Raw genomic sequence first — 18299 nt, 5'->3', positions numbered from 1 at the left:
GGTGTATAGAAATGCCATAGATTTCTTGGTGTTAATTTTATATCCTACTACATTGCCAAATTCATTTATTAAGTCTATTAGTTTTTTGATGGAGTCTTTTGTGTTTTTTTATGTACAATATCATGTCATCTGCAAATAAGGACAACTTTATTTCTTTTTTTCCAATTTGGATGCCTTTTATTTCCTCTTCATGTCTAATTGCATAGTACTTTCAGTACTATGTCAAACAGGAGTGGTGAGAGTGGGCATCCCTGTCTTGTTCCTGTTCTTAGAGGGAATGGTTTTGGTTTTTGCCCATTGAGTATGATGTTTGCTGTGGGTTTATCATATATAGCTTTTATTATGTTGAGGTATGATCCTTGTACTCCCACCTTGTTGAGAGTTTTTAAAGGGTGTTCGATTTTATCAAATGCTTTTTCTGCATCAATTGATATGACTATATGATTTTTATCTCTTAATTTGTTTATGTGATGTATCACGTTTATTGATTTGCGGATATTGTACCATCCTTGCTTTCCCAGAATAAATCCTACTTGGTCATCTTTCTGATGTTCTGCTGGAGTCTATTTGCTAGAATTTTTTTGAGGATTTTGGCATCTATATTCATGAGAGATATTGGCCTGTAATTCTCTTTCATTGTGTTGTTTTTATCTGGTTTTGGTATTAGGGTGATGCTGGCTTCATAGAAGGAGTTTGGAAGTGTTCCTTCCTCTTGGATTTTTTGGAATAGACTGAGGAGGATAGGTTTTAGTTCTTCCTTGAATGTTTGGTAGAACTCTCCCATGAAGCCATCTGGCCCTGGGCTTTTGTTTGCTGGAAGCTTTTTGATGACTGCTTTCAATTTTTTCCCAAGTTACTGGTCTATTGAGATTTTTAGATTCTTCCTGATTGAGTTTTGGAAGGTTGTATTTTTCTAGGAATATGTCCATTTCCTCCAGGTTGTCCAGTTGGTTGGAATAGAGTTGTTCATAGTATTTTGTAACAATCCTTTGTATTTCGGCGGGGTCTGTTGTTGTTTCACTTCTTTTGTTTCTGATTTTGTTTATTTGGGCCCTCTGTCTTTGTTTCTTGGTTAGCCTGGCTAGAGGTTCATCAATCTTGTTTATCCTTTCAAAGAACCAGCTCTTGGTTTTGTTGATCTTATGTATTGTTTCTTTGGTCTCTATGTCGTTTATCTCTGCTCTGATTTTTATTATTTTATTATTTCCTTCCTTCTGCTTACACTGGGCTTTTTTTTGTTGCTCTTTTTCTAACTCTTTGAATTTTAGAGTTAGATAATTTACCATTTTTTGTTGTTGTTTTTTTTCAATAGACTTGTAGAGATACGAACTTCCCTCTCAAAACTGCTTTTGCTTTGTCCCATAGATTTTGGATTGTTGTGTTTTCATTGTCATTTGTTTCTAGGATGTTTTTAATTTCTTCCTTGATTTCTCTGGTAACTCAGTCATTGTTTAATAACATGCTGTTTAGTCTCCATGTGTTTGAATTCTATGGATTTTATTTATTTATTTATTTATTTAATATATTTTATTGATTTCTTACAGAGAGGAAGGGAGAGGGATAGAGAATTAGAAACATCAATGAGAGAGAATCATTGATCAGCTGCCTCTTGCACACCCCCTACTGGGGATGTGCCCACAACCAAGGTACATGCCCTTGACCGGAATCGAACCTGGGACCTTTTAGTCCGCAGGTCGACACTCTATCCACTGAGCCAAACCGGCTTCGGCTGGATTATATTTATTGTAGTTAATTTCCAGTTTTATACCACTATGATCTGAGAAGATGCTTGACATGATTTCTTTCTTCTTGAATTTGAAGAGACTTTACCTATGTCCCAACATGTGGTCTATCTTTGAAAATGACCCATGTGCACTTGAAAAGAATGTATATTCTGTGGCTTTGGGGTGGAATGTTCTGAAGATATCGATTAATTCCACCTGGTCTAGTGAGTCATTTGGGATTGATATTTCTTTGCTGATTTTTTGTTTAGATGATTTGTCCAAAGGTGATAGTGGGGTATTAAAATCTCCTACTAAGATTGTATTGCTATTAATCTCTCCCTTAATGTCCTCCAGCAGGTTTTTTTTTTTTTTTATGTTTACCAGGGTTATTTCTTCTTGTTGGATTGCTTTTTTTTATTATTAATGAATTGGCCTTCATTATCTCTTGTTATGTCCTTCACTTTGAGGTCAATTTGTCAGATATAAATATTGCTACCCCAGCTTTTTTTTTTTCATTTCCATTCACCTGGAAACCTTTTTCCATACCTTCACCCTCAGTCTGTGTGCATCTTTTTTTTCTGAAGTGGGTTTCTTGTAGACAACAGATGTATGGGTCTTATTTTCTTATTCAATCTGTTACCCTATGTCTTTTGATTGGGGCATTTAATCCATTTACATTTAAAGTTATTATTGATAGGTACTTATTTGTCGCCATTTTTTATTCTATACTCCTGTGTTCCTTCTTTGTTTCCTATCTCTTTTTTATTTTTACAGTAACCCTTTAGCATTTCTTGCATTGCTGGTTTGGTGGTTATAAATTCCCTTAGACTTTTTTTTTGTCTATGAAGCTCATGATTTCACCTTCAGTTTTGATTGATAGCCTTGCTAGGTACAGTATTCGTGGATTCAGACCCTTCCTTAGTATACGTTGTATATATTTCATTCCATTCTCTTCTGGCCTAATGAGTTTTTGTTGAGAAATCAGTTGCTAGTCTGATGGGGGTTCCATTATATGTAACTTTCTGTTTCTCTCTGGCTGCTTTTAAGATTCTTTATTATATATGTATATTTTATAGGTATTTTACAGAGAGGAAGGGGGAGAGAGATAGAGAGCTAGAAACGTCGATGAGAGAGAAACATCGACCAGCTACCTCTTGCACAACCCCCTACTGGGGATGTGCCCGCAACCAAGGTACATGCCCTTGACCGGAATCGAACCCGGGACCTTTCAGTCCGCAGACTGATGCTCTACCACTGAGCCAAACCGGTTTAGGCAAGATTCTTTCTTTGTCGCTGGTGTTTGCCACTTTAATTATAATGTGCCTTGGCGTCGGTCTTTTGGGGTTCATTTTGCTTGGAACTCTGCGAGAATCTTGGGTTTGTGTAGGTTTTTTCTTCTCTATCTCAGGAAAGTTTTCTGTCATTATTTCTTGAAATAATTTTCCATGTCTTTCTTTGTTTCCTTTCCTTCTGGAACCCCTGTTATTATAATAGTGTTTTGTTTTGTATTGTCCCAAAGTTCCCTTAGGCTCTCCTCCTGCTTTTTAATTTTTTTTTCCTAGAAGCTGCTCTAATTGGGTATTTTTTTCCATCTTGTCTTCTAGTTCACTGATTCTATCCTTTGCTTCTTCTAATCTACTCTTGATGCTTTCTATTGAGTTCTTCACAGTAGCAATGTAATTTTTCATTTCTTCTTGATTCTTCTTCATTTTCTCTTGGTTCTTACTCATATTGTCAAATCTGTTTTTCATTCTTTTTAGGCATCTTATGATCATTACTTTGAATTCTTGCTCTGGTAGATTGCTTGTTTCTAACTTTTTTACTTCTTTTTCTGGTGATGCCTGCTTTTCTTTCATATGTGGGCTGTTTTTTTTTTTTGTTTTTTTTTGTCTCCCCATGGTCTCTCTTTTCAGGGTGTCTGGTTATGTAGTTGTCTTTTTCCTGCGTTGATTTAAAGGCACAAAATACAGCACAACCAGGTACAACACACAATGCACTGAACAGAAATATGTTTGCGATATTAATAACCTCCAATACAGGTCACAACTAGGGAAAGGCAAATTAGGGGCTAGGAGAGAAAGAAGAAGAGTAAAAAGAGAAGAGGGCAGGAGAAAAAGAAAAAGAAAGGAAAAAAAGAAAAAAAAGGAGTGTCAAAATGAAATTGGGAAACAGGGAAAAATTAAAGAAAAAAAAGGTAGAGAGAGACAAGAAAGAGACTAAGAAATAAAAGGGTAACAAAGTATATATATGGGGAGAAGATTTCAATAGAACAACCACTAACCCCAGCAAATGCCAGCGACAGTACCTGGAGATTGATACAAACTACAACACCCACTAATATCCAGCAAAGCGAGGGAAAGCAGAAGTAAAAAACAAACAAAAACAAAGCAAATAAAAAAATACCAAGCAACAACAAAAGAATAAGCAAAATAATATCACTAAAAATCATAAAAATAGAATATAATCAACATTCATGCAAACAGCATCAGAAGGACAGAGAGGAAAACAATTTTTTTTTTTTTTTTTTTGCTAGTTAATACAGCTAAGAAAGGGGTGTGTATGCACTTGACATGGGATTGGAAATTAGATATATAAGTAGGGTAAACATTTTAGCAGGGGGTAGACAGAAAGAGTAGGGAAAATCTAAAGCAGGAAAGGGTTGAGATAAACAGGACAGCAAAAGGGAAAAGGTTAAAAAGAGAGTGATGGTGTAAAGGTCATGTTGAGATAGGGTTAAACAATGCTAAAGGAGAAATGAAAATAGAATGAAGAACACTAATTGCAATGTAAAATAAAGAGAAAATTAAATGGCATTTAAAAAAAGAAAAAAAGAAAGAAAAAGAAAACAAAAAAGTTAAAATGCAGAAGTAATAATGCTGATTGAACCTAAAAATCTAGTAATTAAAAAGGTAAAATCAAGTGAGGAACAAAGGAAAAAATTTTGTTTCTTAAGAAAAAGATGCAAAAAATGAAAATAAAATAAAAAATAAAAAAATTAGCAAAATAGTGTGCAGTAGTGAAGGCCATTCGCTTCCTCCATTATTCTGTTTGGCACGCCTGTTTCTCAGTCAAGACAGTATTGCAGTTTCCTGCATCCCACTGCACCTTAGTATTGTAAGCTAGTCCTTAATTTTAAGTTGCTGATTTCTTAGTTTCTTGGTTTTTGATTAAATAAAACTAATAATAAACACAGTCAGTTTGTACTCCAGCCCCTAGGTGGCAGTGTTTTTGGATTGATGTCTCCATCTTTTTGGCTGCTCTAGCCCTCTTTCTCTATGGCTCTCAATACTGGTTTGTGTAAGTGGGCTGCCTCGGAGCTGGTTTCCAGATGGTCTCTCCCTGCTCTGCTTCCCAGCTTCCAGAAAAGCAGCTTCCCCCTGCCGTCTCCCAGGGCCAGCCAATCTGGGTGGTCTCTCCTTTGTAATCAGAAGCAAAGGGTTGTAGGGGAACAAGGCCAGGTGTGCGACTGACCGGTCTACGGGCAATTACAAACAGACTGCATACCTTTCAAACTCCTATGTTCTCCCTCCGGGTCAGATCCCAATGGGTTGTTCCCTAGAGAACCCCACTATTAGCAACCTTGAGGACTCCCGTCCACTCTCACGGATCACGCCAGACCCAACAGCGAGGGGCTTTTGTGGACACAGATTTCCACGGACCTCTGGATCATGCATCGCTCATGCTTTTGTCTCTGCCACAGCGGCGGCTGCAGCTTTTGCTGCCACAGCCTCTGCAGCTGCCGCCTCCGCTGCTGGGTCCCAAACACCCCACGTTATCCCCAGCAAAATCCAACCTTTCTGTGGAATCTGCGTGTCCGCACCGATCGGGGCCCCACAGCTGCTCAGTGGTCTCCACAGTTGTGTTTTTTTGAGGTCTCAGATAAGATCCCTAGTTGTCGTTTTGATATGGTTGTGAGAGGCGGCAAGTACAGGTGTTTACCTATGCTGCCGTCTTGTTCCTCCTTCCTTCAGGTTCATCCTTATCATAGGATATATTAATACTTCATTTCTTCTTTATTATATCTTTTGGTGGTAGAATATTGTAACATAACATTTATATCTTTGATCATATTTTAAAATTTATTGACTAGAAAGGGAAACATTGATTTGTTGTTCCACTTATTTATGCATCATTGGTTGCTTCTTATATGTGCTCCTACTGGATCATACCCACAACCTTAGCATATTGGGACAATATTCTAATCAACTGAGCTACCCCACAATTTTGATCATTTTAAAGTGTACAATGAAGTGACATATAGTACTTTTCACAATGTTATGTCACTATCCCCATTATCTCATTCTAAAACATTTTCATTACCCCACACCTATAAACACTCAATTCCTATTCACTATCCCCTCAGCCCCTACCTCTCCTGACTCTCTCTTCCCCTCTCTCTGGCTACCATTAATCTGCTTTCTATCTCTATGAATTTGCCTTTTCTGGTTGTTTTATATAAATGGAATCCTACATAAACTTTTTGTAGCTGACTTATTTCACATAAGTGTTTTTAAGATTTATACATGTTGTAATATATATCAGTTCTTCATTCCTTCTTTTAGCCAAATAATATTCTATAACGTAGATAGGTCATATTTTGTTTATCTGTTTATCAGCTGATTGACATATTGACATTTAGGCTGTTTCTTCTTTTTGCCTATTACAAATAACTACAGGCCTGGTGCACAAAATTGGGGGGCAGGCGGTTCTCCAACCTGGCCTGTGCCCCCACAGGGCAGGAGCCCCGTGATTGATCTCCCCAAAAAGGTAGCCCCGCCCACCCATCTGGGGCTCCTCGATGGATTGCCCCAAAGAAGTAACCTGGAGCCGGGGCACCCCAAGGACTTACGTTTTGTTTTGTTTTTTAATATTTTATTTATTTTTTACAGAAAGGAAGGGAGAAGGATAGAGAGCTAGAAACATCGATGAGAGAGAAACATCGACCAGCTAGCTCCTCCTGCACACCACCCACTGGGGATGTGCCCGCAACCAATGTACATGCCCTTGACCGGAATCGAACCTGGAACCTTTCAGTCCGCAGACCAATGCTCTTCCACTGAGCCAAACCGGTTTCGGCTGGACTTAAACGTTTCTATTGCTCTTGGGTATACTAACATACCTAGGAATGACATTGCTAGGTCAGATGGTGGCGCTATGTTTAAATTCTTGAGGAACTGTCTGACTGTTTTCCAAAATGGTCACACCATTTCATATTTCCACCAGCAATATAAGAGGGTTCTAATTTTTCCATATCCTCACCTACACTTATTTATTGATTGATTGGTTTTTAAAAAGAAAGAGATTGATTTCTTATCCTGCTTATTTATGCCCTATTGGTTGATTCTTGCATGTGCCCTGACCAAGGATTGAATCTGCAACCTTGGCATATTGGGACAACGCTCAAACCAGCTGAGCCACGGCTCACCAACACTTTTAAAATGGCCTTTTGTGGCTAAACATCTCTGTGTTGGTGGAGTGATGAAAGTTGATGTGGTTTTGATTTGCATTTCCCTGATGTCTGATGATATTGAGCATCTTATTGCCTATGTACAGACCTATTTTTGGGAAAATGACTATTCAGAGCCTTGCGTGGTTTTGAGTTGGATCATTTCTTTTTACTGAGTTGTAAGAATCCTTGGTATGTTCTTAGATAGAAGTTCATTATCAGATATATGATGATTACATGTTTTCTACCATTCTGTGCGTTGTCTTTTTTACTTTCCTGATGGTATCCTTTGCAGCACAAAAGTTTTCAGTTTGGTGATGCCCAGTTTATTTGCTTTTTCTTTTGTTGCTTGTGCTTTTGGTGTCATATATAAGAAACCATTGCCTAATCCAAGTTTTGAAGGTTTACAGTTATGTTTTCTAGAGTCTCATACTTCCAGCTGTGAGGTAGGGATTCAACTTCTTTCTTTTGCCCGTGAATACTCAGTTTTCCCAGCACCATTTCTTGAAGAGACTGTTTTCTTTTGTCTTTGGCATTCTGGTCCAAAAAAAATCAGTTGATCATAGATGTGAGGGTTTATTTCTGGACTTCTTTAAAGTCCAGATTTCTGATTTACATGTTTATCTTTTTTTTTTTAAAAGATAAACTTGTAAAAAGAGACTATTTATAAAAGTAGGCATTTGTGGCCCATTGTTTTATAATGTGTTCATAGTTTCCTTTGTTTTACGTTAGTAGCTTCTCCCACTTTCCTCTACAATTATCTCATGTCATGTGCAGTGCCATCTGGGAAGGGAGTCCTGGTGGTCAGGTGCCTGTCATTGGGATGGTAATGTTCCTACTTTTCAAAGACTGCTTTGAGCACAGACAGGAAGTCTCTTCTGTTGGCAGTGATGGCATAAAGTTGTGAAAATAAAACAAGGAAGCTTTTGGCCCAAAGATTTTTCTTTTCTTTTTTTATTTTATTATATCTTATTGATTTTTTACAGAGAGGAAGAGAGAGGGATAGAGAGTTAGAAACATCGATAAGAGAGAATCATCGATCAGCTGCCTCCTGCACCAACACTACAGGGGATGTGCCTGCAACCAAGGTACATGCTCTTGACCGGAATTGAACCTGGGACCTTTCAATCTGTAGGCCAATGTTCTATCCACTGAGCCAAACCGGTCTCAGCACAAAGATTTTTCTTACCTTCTTTAGAGTCGAGATGCAGTATCATGAAAGTATGTTAAACTAATGGCTATGACTTTTTCTTTGAGAAAGTAGACTTTTCAGACCCATCAAAAGTAATTCTTTATGATCATACTTTCCAGAGTTCCTGAGTTGGAGGTAGAAGAAGAAACTCAAGTTCAAGAGATGACCCTAGATGAGTGGAAAATTCTTCAAGAACAGACCAGACCGAAACCTGAATTTAACATCCGGAAACCTGAGTGCACGGTCCCTTCCAAAGCAGTGGTGATACACAAGTCCCGATACAGAGATGATGTAAGCATGTTGTTCTGCCTGGAGCTAATCTTCCCTGATACCTTACTGGAAACGAGATGGGACTTCCCACTTCTATTTTGAAAATGTAACATTGGCAGTTGGCATTCTAGTTTCTACCCAAGAATAATCGAGATGATGTGTGCCTAATTTTACTATATTTTTATTATGAAATGGTTGAATTTTGACACTTAGTACAAAGTAGTAATAGTGACACTGAATTTTCTGCTCAACCAGAACTCTGCTGAGACTGTGCAAATAGTACATGTTAATTGCACTTCATTTTTGTATCAAGGGAGGTACAGAATGTTTCTGAATGATGCCATTTCAACATAAACATGATTAGATTACTCTCACCTCTAGTTCTTAGGGCACTTAATTGGGAGGGTTGATCATTTGAAACCGGTTGAGGTGCTATGCTTGTGACACCTTTTTGTTTTGCTGCGGCATCTTTGCTCCCTTGCGTAACTGCTGAAACTCAGCCGAGGAGCCTAGCAGCCTGCTGTCCAGTCAGGGCTGCTCACAGCACCTCTCCTGTGAGGCCTTCCTGCTCCTGGCTTCTGTTCAGCTCTCTATTGGAGGCCTCCGCTTTGAAAATATATTGACAAGGATGGTCAGTCTTTAAAAAAAAAAAAATAATAATAATAATAAAAATATATATATATATATATTATTTCAGAGAGAAAGGGAGAGGAGGAGAAAGATAGAAGCATCACTGACCAGAGAGAATCACTGATCCGCTGTCTCTTGCACGCCCCACACTGGGGATCCAGCCACAACCCCGACATGTGCCCTGGCTGGAAATCAAACTGTGATTTCCTGGTTTATATTATAGGTTGACGGTTCAACCACTGAGCCACGGTGGCTGGGTGGTCAGAAAGCCTGTTCTTACATTTCTGTGTAAGTTACTGAACTTAAGGGCACACGAAAGCATTCTAATTTGAACATTTATAATTTGCATCATTTGCTCCCGCTGCTTATCTCGATACCAGTCTCTGTGTCAGTGATGGTGATGAGCAAATCCTCTCTGCTGAATATTACTCATTTATTTTCTGTTTGAAACTCAGGGATTTTGCACCGTATAGTATTGTCTCATTCCCATTTACACTGATAATCCTCACCCAAAGATATTTTTTCCATTGACTTTTTTTTTTAAAGAGAGAGTGAAAGGAGGGAAGGGTGGTGGGGGGTGGGAAGAGAGAAGAAGAGAGGGGGGGGGGGGAGAGAAACATTGATGTGAGAGAGACATATTGATTGATTACCTTCTGGATGCACTCTGACAGCCAGATATTGAACCTGCAACCCAGGTACATGCCCTTGACTGGGAGTCAAACCCAAGACCCTTCAGTGTGTGGGCCGATGCTCTAACCACTGACCCACACCCACTACAGCTAATTTACACTTTGGTTAGTTGCATTCGTTGAATGAATACCTTCATTAAAGTGTTGTTTATGATACAGAATCCCCTTCCACCCTCCTGTTTGGGTACTCAAGGCTCTTAGGGGCCTTGACTAGTAAGATCGGAGCTATCTACTACAAGTGACTTTTTCTACAAGTGGAAATCTCTGAGAGATTTTTTCTTTTTTTAACAAGTACATCAGTTAGCTTGGTTGGTTCTTTTCCTCTCCACTTTTGTTGTTCTTTTTGTTCTGGGGAATTGTAAATATAGCCTTGTCTAAAACAAATGTGCTTGTCAGGGTGACATGTGCAGCTGACACGTTAGGTAAAAATAGAAGCTGCTCTCCGTAATTCTCACCAGATTCTCCTCCCGACTCCGGCTCCGCAGAGAAGGCTCCTGGAATATTTGAAGCAGCTGGCTGAGCTGAGACTCTGAGCTTCCATCTCAGGAAAGCACACGTCTTTGTTAATCTCATGGCCTTGGAGATTTTAGCCAGAAATTATTTTGAAGCAACGTAAGCCTTTGTTGTGGGCACGCTAAGAGACAAAAGCACTAGGATAATAACGCTCATTCCCTTGGAGCTCTGATTTTTGCAAAGTCCAGACCTAACACTAGTCTGCAAGTGGACCTGGGCCCTCAACATGCTTTGGCTTCGGACCTTTAGCTCACTGAGCCCACTGCACCTGTCCCTTGCTGGGGCAGGGCCACTGTCCCTTGCTGCAACATTCAGCTGCTTTCTAAACCAGGAGGCAGCTGTTTATTATTTTGCCTCTTACTGTTTTGTGGTGTTGTGTTTCTTTTTTTAAAAAAAATCTTTATTATTTTTAAAAGCTTTATTGTTGAAAGTATTACAGGTGACCCTTTTCCCCCCCATTGATCCCATCTAGTCCGCACCCGTCCCCTGCCCCAGGCTTCCACCCCATTGTCTGTGTTCGTGGGTTATGTATATATACATACAAGTTCTTTGGTTGATCGCTTGTGACCCATCCACCCTGTCCCTCCTTCCCTCTGAGATTCAACAGTGTTCCAGCTTCTATGTCTCCAAATCTTTTTAATTTAAATTCTTTATTGTTTAAATAATTACATAAGTCTCCTTTTCCCCTCATTGACTTCTCCCTAGCCACTCCCACCCCCCAGTACTTGCCCTCACCCCCCTACTGTCTGTGTCCATTGGTTATGTTCATATGCATGCATAAAAGTCTGTTGGTTGATCTCTTCTGAACCTGTTTTGTTCATTAGTTTATTTTGGTCATTTGATTCCACATATGAGTGAGATCACATGATACTTGTCTTTCTCTGACTGACTTACTTCACTTAGCTTGATACTCTCCAGGTCCTTCCATGCTCTCTCGAAGGTTAAGAGAGTCTTTTTTACTGAGGCATAGTACCTCATGGTGTGAATGTACCACAGATTTTTTTTATCCACTTGTCTGCTGATGGGCACTTGGGCAGTTTCCAGATTTTAGCTATTGTAAATTGTGCTGCTGTGAACATAGGGGTCATACATTCTTTCTGATTGGTGTTTTGGTTTTCTTAGGGTAGATTCCTAGAAGTGGAATCACTGGGTCAAATGGCAGTTCTGTATTTACCTTTTTGAGCAAACTCCATACTGTTTTCCATAATGGCTGCACAGTCTGCATCCTCTTTTCTCTGCATCCTCGCCAGCATTTGCCATTTGTTGATTTGTTGATGGTAGCCATTCTGACAGGTGAGGTGATACCTCATTGTCATTTTAATTTGCATCTCTTTGATAATCAGTGACTTCAAGGATGTTTTCATATGTCTCTTGGCCATCTGTATGTCCACTTTGGAGAAGTGTTTGTTTAGGTCCTTTGCCCCCTTTTTTTAGATTGGATTATTGTCTTCATTTTGTTAAGTTGTATGAGTTTCTTATATATTTTGGATATTAACCCTTTATCAAATGTATCATTGGTAAATATGTTTTCCCATACAGTGGGCTCCCTGTCATTTTGTTGATAGTTTATGTGGCTGTGCAGAAGCTTGTTATTTTGATGTAGTCCCATCTGTTTATTTTCTCCTTAGTTTCCCTTTTCTAGAGAGAGATATCCACAAACATATTGCTATGAGAGATGTGTGCGATTTTGCTGCCGGTGGTTTCTTCTAGGATTTTTATGGTTTCACGACTTACATATTTTTGAGTTTATCCTTGTGTATCGTGTAAGTTGGTCATCATTTTTTTAACATTTATCTGTCTAATTTCCCCAACACCATTTACTGGAAATACTGTCTTGTTTCCATTGTATGTTCTTATCTCTTTCATCAGATATTCAGTATAATGGCTTCAGTTGATTTCTGGGTTCTCTGTTCTGTTCCATTGATCTATATGCTTGTTGTTGTGCCAGTACTGGGCTGTTTTTCTTACAGTGACTTTGTAGTATAACTTGATATCTGGTATTGTGATTCTTCCAACTTTGTTCTTTTTCAAGATTATTGTGGATATTTGGGGTCTTTTATGATTCCATATAAATTTTTGGAGTATTTATTCTAGATCTATAAAATATGGGGCTTACTGCCATAACTGGTTTGGCTCAGTGGATGGAGCGTCGGCATGCAGACTCAAGAGTTCCAGGTTCAATTCTGGTCAGGGGCGTGTACCTTGGTTGCGGGCATATCCCCAGTAGGGGGTGTGCAGAAGGCAGCTGATTGATGTTTCTCTCTCATCAATGTTTCTGGCTTTCTATCTCTCTCCCTTCCTCTCTGTAAAAATCAATAAAATATTTTTTTAAAATAAAAATAATAAAATACTAGGGGGATTGCATTGACTCTATAGAGTGCTTTGGGTAGTATGGACATTTTAATGATGTTGATTCTACCAATCCATGAGCACAGTATATTCTTCCACTTGTTTATATCTTCCTCTGTCTTTTTTTTCAGTGTCCTATAGATTCTGAGTGCATGTCTTTTACCTCCTTGGTCAGGTGAATTCATTATTGGTGTATAAAAATGCCATAGATTTCTGGGTGTTAATTTTGTATCCTGCTACATTGCCAAATTCACTTATTAAATCAAGTAGTTTTTTGTTGGAATCTTTTGGATTTTCTCTTTACAATATCAGGTTATCTGCAAATAATGAGTGTTTCACTTCCTCCATTCCAATTTGGATGCCTTTGATGATTGCTGTGGCTAGGATTTCCAGTGCTATGTTGAATAAGAATGGTGAAAGCAGACCTTAGGGGAAATGGTTTTAGTATTTGCTCATTGAGTATTATGTTGCCTATACATTTGTCACATATGGCCTTTTTATATTGAGATATGATCCCTCTATTCCAACTTTGCTGACAGTTTTTATAAAAATTGGGTGTTGGGGCCCGGCTGGTTTGGCTCAGTGGATAGAGTATCTGCCTGCAGACTGAAGGGTCCCGGGTTTGATTCTGGTCAAGGGCACATGCCTGCTTGTGGGCTTGATCTCCAGTAGGGGGCATGCAGGATGCAGCTAATTAATATTTATCTCTGTAGATTTGTATTTTACTTAAAAGTGAGATTAAAAAAAAAATCCTTTAGGAGTTGAAGCCAAGTCAAAATTGGAGAGACTTTTTTAATACAGTTTTCTTTTAAAAGAGGCAGAACTTATTTAACCTCTTACAATAAAATGTGCTTTCTCAAAGAATTTTGTAAAGCAGTTCTTAAAAAACGGCTGGCATTCTTGACACAGCATTGGTAGCAGTCCTCAGGTAACCAGTCTGTTATTTGACCATTGCATATACTCGGAGTTAAGAATTGTTTGTTGCAGATCGTGCAGTTTCTAACATCTGGTATTTGTACAGTTAGCTCTCCCCTTTGAAAGGAGTTTCTCCATCAAGTTCTGTTCAAGGAAGGAGAATATTTCCTTATCAAAGTATTATTGTGAGCAATTAAAAGCAGAAATTTAAAACTTTTAATCTTAGCAAAATATACAGATATAAAATATTTGTCTCAATTGCTGTTAGTCATGTCCGATTGTACATCTTGCTAAACGGGTAGAATTTTTGTTTCGTTGGAATAATGTAAGTTAGAGATGTTTGCATTAGGACTGCACATGAGAACGTGTGGCTGTGAGATGTGCAGCGCCCTGTGCTGGCAAGAGCGGCACTGCCGCCTTCTTCCACCCTGGGCCCCGGCCGGCCACACCAGGCGGCCACTCTGGCCACGAGGCCTTCGCTCCCTTGCAGCGTGTCGCTCGGACCCTGAGCCCAGTGCTGTCCATGGAGACCGCTGAGTGTGGTGCTGTCACTGTTTCAGATAGTAAAGGATGACTGCGAGGATGATGCCCATGTTTTCCGGAGAGCGGCCAATGACATCACGTCCCAGCTGGAGATTAATTTCGGTAACCTCCCTCGTCCGGGGCGCGGAGCCAGAGGCGGCACACGGGGCGGCCGGGGGCGGATCCGAAGGACAGAGAACTATGGAGCCAGAGCGGAAGTGGTGGTGAGTGTTTGTGTTCTGATCCCGGTGGCTTCCCGAAGAACCCGAGGAGGAGCCCTGGGCCGCACGGTCTGGTTTTGGAGGGTCGTCAGGTCCTGTGGTGGATGCCTCCTCTCTAGCGGGCCTGTTGTCGGTGTTTGGAGCAGTGATGTCAGCACCGCCGTCAGTTGGGTACAGACCAGCTATAGCCCTGGCCTCCAGGGTCTCCAGCGGTCCAGTGCCTGCCCTGCAGGTGCGCTCAGAGCAGACTCACCGCATCAGAACAGATCGCCGCCTTCACGGTGCCGGAGGGCACGCCCTGTACCCCGAGCTTTCAGGCCGAAGGCCCTCTGCAGCCCTTCTCCAGTCAGAGCTCCCCCGCTGCCCAGGCGGCTCTGCCTCCCGGTCGCGCAGTTACTGGTCACTGCAGGGCCCTTGCCTGCCTCCCGGGAACAGCTCTGACCTGCCCGCTCCCCGAGGCTTCCTGGGTTCCGCTTCCCTCCAGACCAGGGCACACTGCCTCTCTCGGAGCACCGCCTCCAGTGGGAGCTGCTGTCACTGGTGTGATCGCGGATTGTGTCTGTGGGCGGCAGCAGCCATGTCTGCTTTTAGCCGCTTCCCGGGGGCCTGGCACCATGTGAGCTTAGAAGGTGCTTCATCGTGTTTGGTGCCCAGATACGCCAATACCTGTTTAGGAGGAGTTGGGCCTGAGGCCCCGTGGCCAGCGTGGGCCAGAGTCCTCCTGGCTCTCCTGGCTGACCCCCCAGACGTTCCTTTGGCTGCGATTCCCTGGCTCCCAGGAGCAGCCCCCCGGTGGTTATACCTAAGCAAGAGCAGAACACATCACAAGTTTCCAGGTTGCAGTTGAGGCCAGGTTGGGAAAGGTTCTGTTCTTTTTTTTTTTTTTTCTTAAATATTTTTATTGAGCACTAATTACATGGCAGGCACCCTGCTAGGTGCTGATAGTATGAAGATGAATGGACACATAGTCCCTCAAGTTGTATGTTTGCATTCAGGGATAAAGATTGGTGTAATTTTAGTATACTGGGTGACTGGATTGTTTTGTTTTTAACATACAAAACTGAACTTTTACATTTATTTATTTTAAAATTTCTTTATTGATTAAGGTATCACATATTTGTCCTCATCCCCCCATTCCCATCCCAAACCCACCCTACGTATGTCCCCAACCCCCTGCTGTCTGTGACCACAGGAGTGGGGGCACTGCCAGGCACTCAGTAGTCAGGCAGCAGTGAGGGTGAGAGGGAGGGGGCACCCTCAGCGCAGCTCCTGGTGCTGCACTGGGGGCCGCCCGCCTCTGCCCGGCATGCGGTGAGCGCTCGAATGGGGTTGGATGAAATGACAGCTGGTTCCAACACTCTTCTCTTCCAGACACAAGACGTTGCTCCAAACCCGGACGACCCTGAAGACTTTCCTGCTCTGGCGTGAGGCTGCCGGGAAGACTTCTTGCTCGGGGAAGAGACTCAGAACAATAGATATTGCTTTTCCCCCTTTGGTGTGATTCGTTGCATTTTGTGGGGGGTGGAGAGGGTTAGAGATTTCTCAGGTACAGAGCTGCTGTTCTAGTCAGGTTAGTCCGCACTTTGCCAAGCAGGCAGAGCGCAGGCATTGTTTCTGTTGAGGGACTTGCAGGCGAAGCTGAGGAGGGAGGTGCGCGCTGTGGCCGTGGAGACAGAGAGGAGGGAGGCTGCTGTCGGGGAGGACCGGCACCGCCAATGAGGCTGCCGGGGGGAGGCCGGAGCAGACCTGCAGCAGATTTGCTGTTGGCTAACCGTCACCCTCCCAGGCCTGCTGCAGTCCTGGCTTTCATTAGCCAGCCATGTGCAGCCACTGTGCAGCCTGGCCACCCTCAGACGGCCGGGAGGCTTGGCTGTGCAATGGCCTGTGCGCACCCACACCACGTGGGTATCAGTGTGCGCAGCTAGGGTTTGCGTGGCTTTTGGGATGAGCATTAAGTTGTGGCTTTAAGTCATGTTATTTACCCGCCAATCGAGTGAAAAGGGTCCAGCGAAAGAGCATGCTTCACTTGGTTCCATATTCCTTCCTCCTCCAAAACTTGTCAGAACTGAGGCCTGTGGCCTGCCGGCGGGCTTGTGGAGCTGGATGTGTGTGCTCAGCCCCGCCCCTGCTCCCGTGAATGTTTGGGGTTAGGGCAGCCTCCGGTGCAGTAGCTCCCCAAGGCCCGCGGAGTTTGGAGCCGGCGTGGGGGCTGGGCAGGGCCGCCACGGGAAGCTGGGCGATGCTCCGGCCGCTCGGCCAGGACCAGCCGTGCGGCCGGGCCGTGCCGGAGCCCCTTTTCCTTGGAAGACGAGTGAAACCTCCCTTTTAAGACACAACCCCCCTCGCCGCCCCAGGTTGTGAAGAACACGTGCTACAAAGCCCACAGCGCTGCATGTGAGGTTTGCAAACACTGCAGTGTTGGTCCATCGTCGTCCCCCCTCCCCCCACCCCAGCCCGCGCTGAGCCTGCCTGCATCGGCCAGGCCGCGGCCCAGGAAGGCCCTCCTGTGCGGTGGGGGGAGGGGGTGCTGTGTGTGTGAGTGTGTGTCCCCCCCCCCCTCCATCCTGGGGTGTGTGTGGATGTGCTGTCGCGGACGGGCCATGTTTCTGGCAGGTTCACCCACAGGACATGGGCCCGAGGGACTGGGAAGCGCCGTCCAGCGGGTTGGGGTCCCCAGGCAGCGCCGGCCCAGCCCATTGGGCCCCGGCTGCCAGGGCAGCAACTGCAGACGGGGTGTGTGTGTGTGTGTGTGTGTGTGTGTGTGAGGGGGTGTGTGTCCCAGAACCTGCAGCTGGGAGACCCCACCGAGGCAGGCGTGACCCTGACCGCCTGGAGGGGCTGGTCCCTGCCCTGTGGCCTGTCCGGCGGGGCCTCGCCTGGCGGTGCGAGCAGCTGGGGCTTCGGCCCTGCGCGCCCAGGCAGCACTCGGCCCCCCTTGCCTTCCGACCGCTGGGCTCTCCACCCGCCCGGGGGCAGGTGTTTCTGGGGCGCAGGCATGGCTTCTCCTTTAATCTCCCCTCCCCTGACCGGGATCCCTAGGCCTGGAGGGGCCGGCGAGTAGGTTCCTTTACGGCACACCTCCCGGGCGCCCTTCCCGCCGAGCCTGGAAGATGCCACGGACGGACGCAGCCAGCCAGGGAGGCCACTGAGGGCCTGTTAAGAATGTCACCACTTTTCGCGTGAGCTTTCCTGGGGAGACAGAGGGCCCTGTCTCCGGGGCTTGAGATTGGATCGGAGAGGTGCCTGTTGGCCTTCCCCACCGGCTGAAACCTCAATACCAAGTGCCAGATCGAGGCGAGAGCTTGCTGAGGCCGAGGCCTGGGCCAGAGGAGATGGGTTTAACTGGCCCCGGGAGAGAATGCCGCTGGTGAGCGCCGCTGCCGTCCAGCACAGACCTGCTCCGGGGGCCTAGGCCCTGCGGAGCCCCAGCCAGACGAACAGCCGGTCCAGGAAGTGCCCAGCCCGGGCCGGCCGGCCATCGCTGGGGAGGGAGGAGGGCGTTGCTGAGTGGCGGGGACTGGATCGTGCCGGCTGGAGAGAAGACCCCGGGGGCATGCGCTAAGCTCCCTGGTTAACCGTAAGGCAGGTGTGAGGCCGAGTACACGTGGTGCAAGGCAGTGACAGCCCCGCCTCTGCCCAGCCCAGGGCGAAGAGGACTCTGCCCCATGACCCGGTGCTGCCCAGGAGCGGTGCTGGAGGGCCCTCAGCAGCTCCCAGCCGGACAGCGGCTGAGTGTATGTGTGTGTGTGTGGGTGGGGGGGGAGGGACTGCCCAATGGCTGGGGCACGGCTGGCATTGGGTAGCGGCGTGGGTTTTCCACGCGGTCCT

At 44.1% G+C, this 18299-nt stretch overlaps 1 protein-coding gene across 2 annotated transcripts in view; it reads left to right on the top strand.

Annotated features, from left to right (window-relative positions):
* Positions 1–15962, top strand: part of HABP4 (hyaluronan binding protein 4) — a 37163-nt gene extending 21201 nt beyond the window's left edge. For both annotated transcript variants that reach the window (XM_036461364.2, XM_036461363.2), the window contains 3 exons: positions 8482–8653; positions 14289–14474; positions 15843–15962. In XM_036461364.2, coding sequence (XP_036317257.1) covers positions 8482–8653; positions 14289–14474; positions 15843–15899 — 415 coding nt within the window. In that variant the 3' untranslated portion in view covers positions 15900–15962. The remainder of the gene's footprint in view (positions 1–8481; positions 8654–14288; positions 14475–15842) is intronic.
* Positions 15963–18299: the final 2337 nt, after the last annotated feature.

Source organism: Pipistrellus kuhlii, unplaced genomic scaffold (genome assembly GCF_014108245.1).
Source record: "Pipistrellus kuhlii isolate mPipKuh1 unplaced genomic scaffold, mPipKuh1.p scaffold_m20_p_36, whole genome shotgun sequence".
Lineage (NCBI taxonomy): Eukaryota > Metazoa > Chordata > Mammalia > Chiroptera > Vespertilionidae > Pipistrellus > Pipistrellus kuhlii.
The sequence above is the reverse complement of the archived record's forward strand: the minus strand, read 5'-3'. Positions and strand labels throughout refer to the sequence as shown.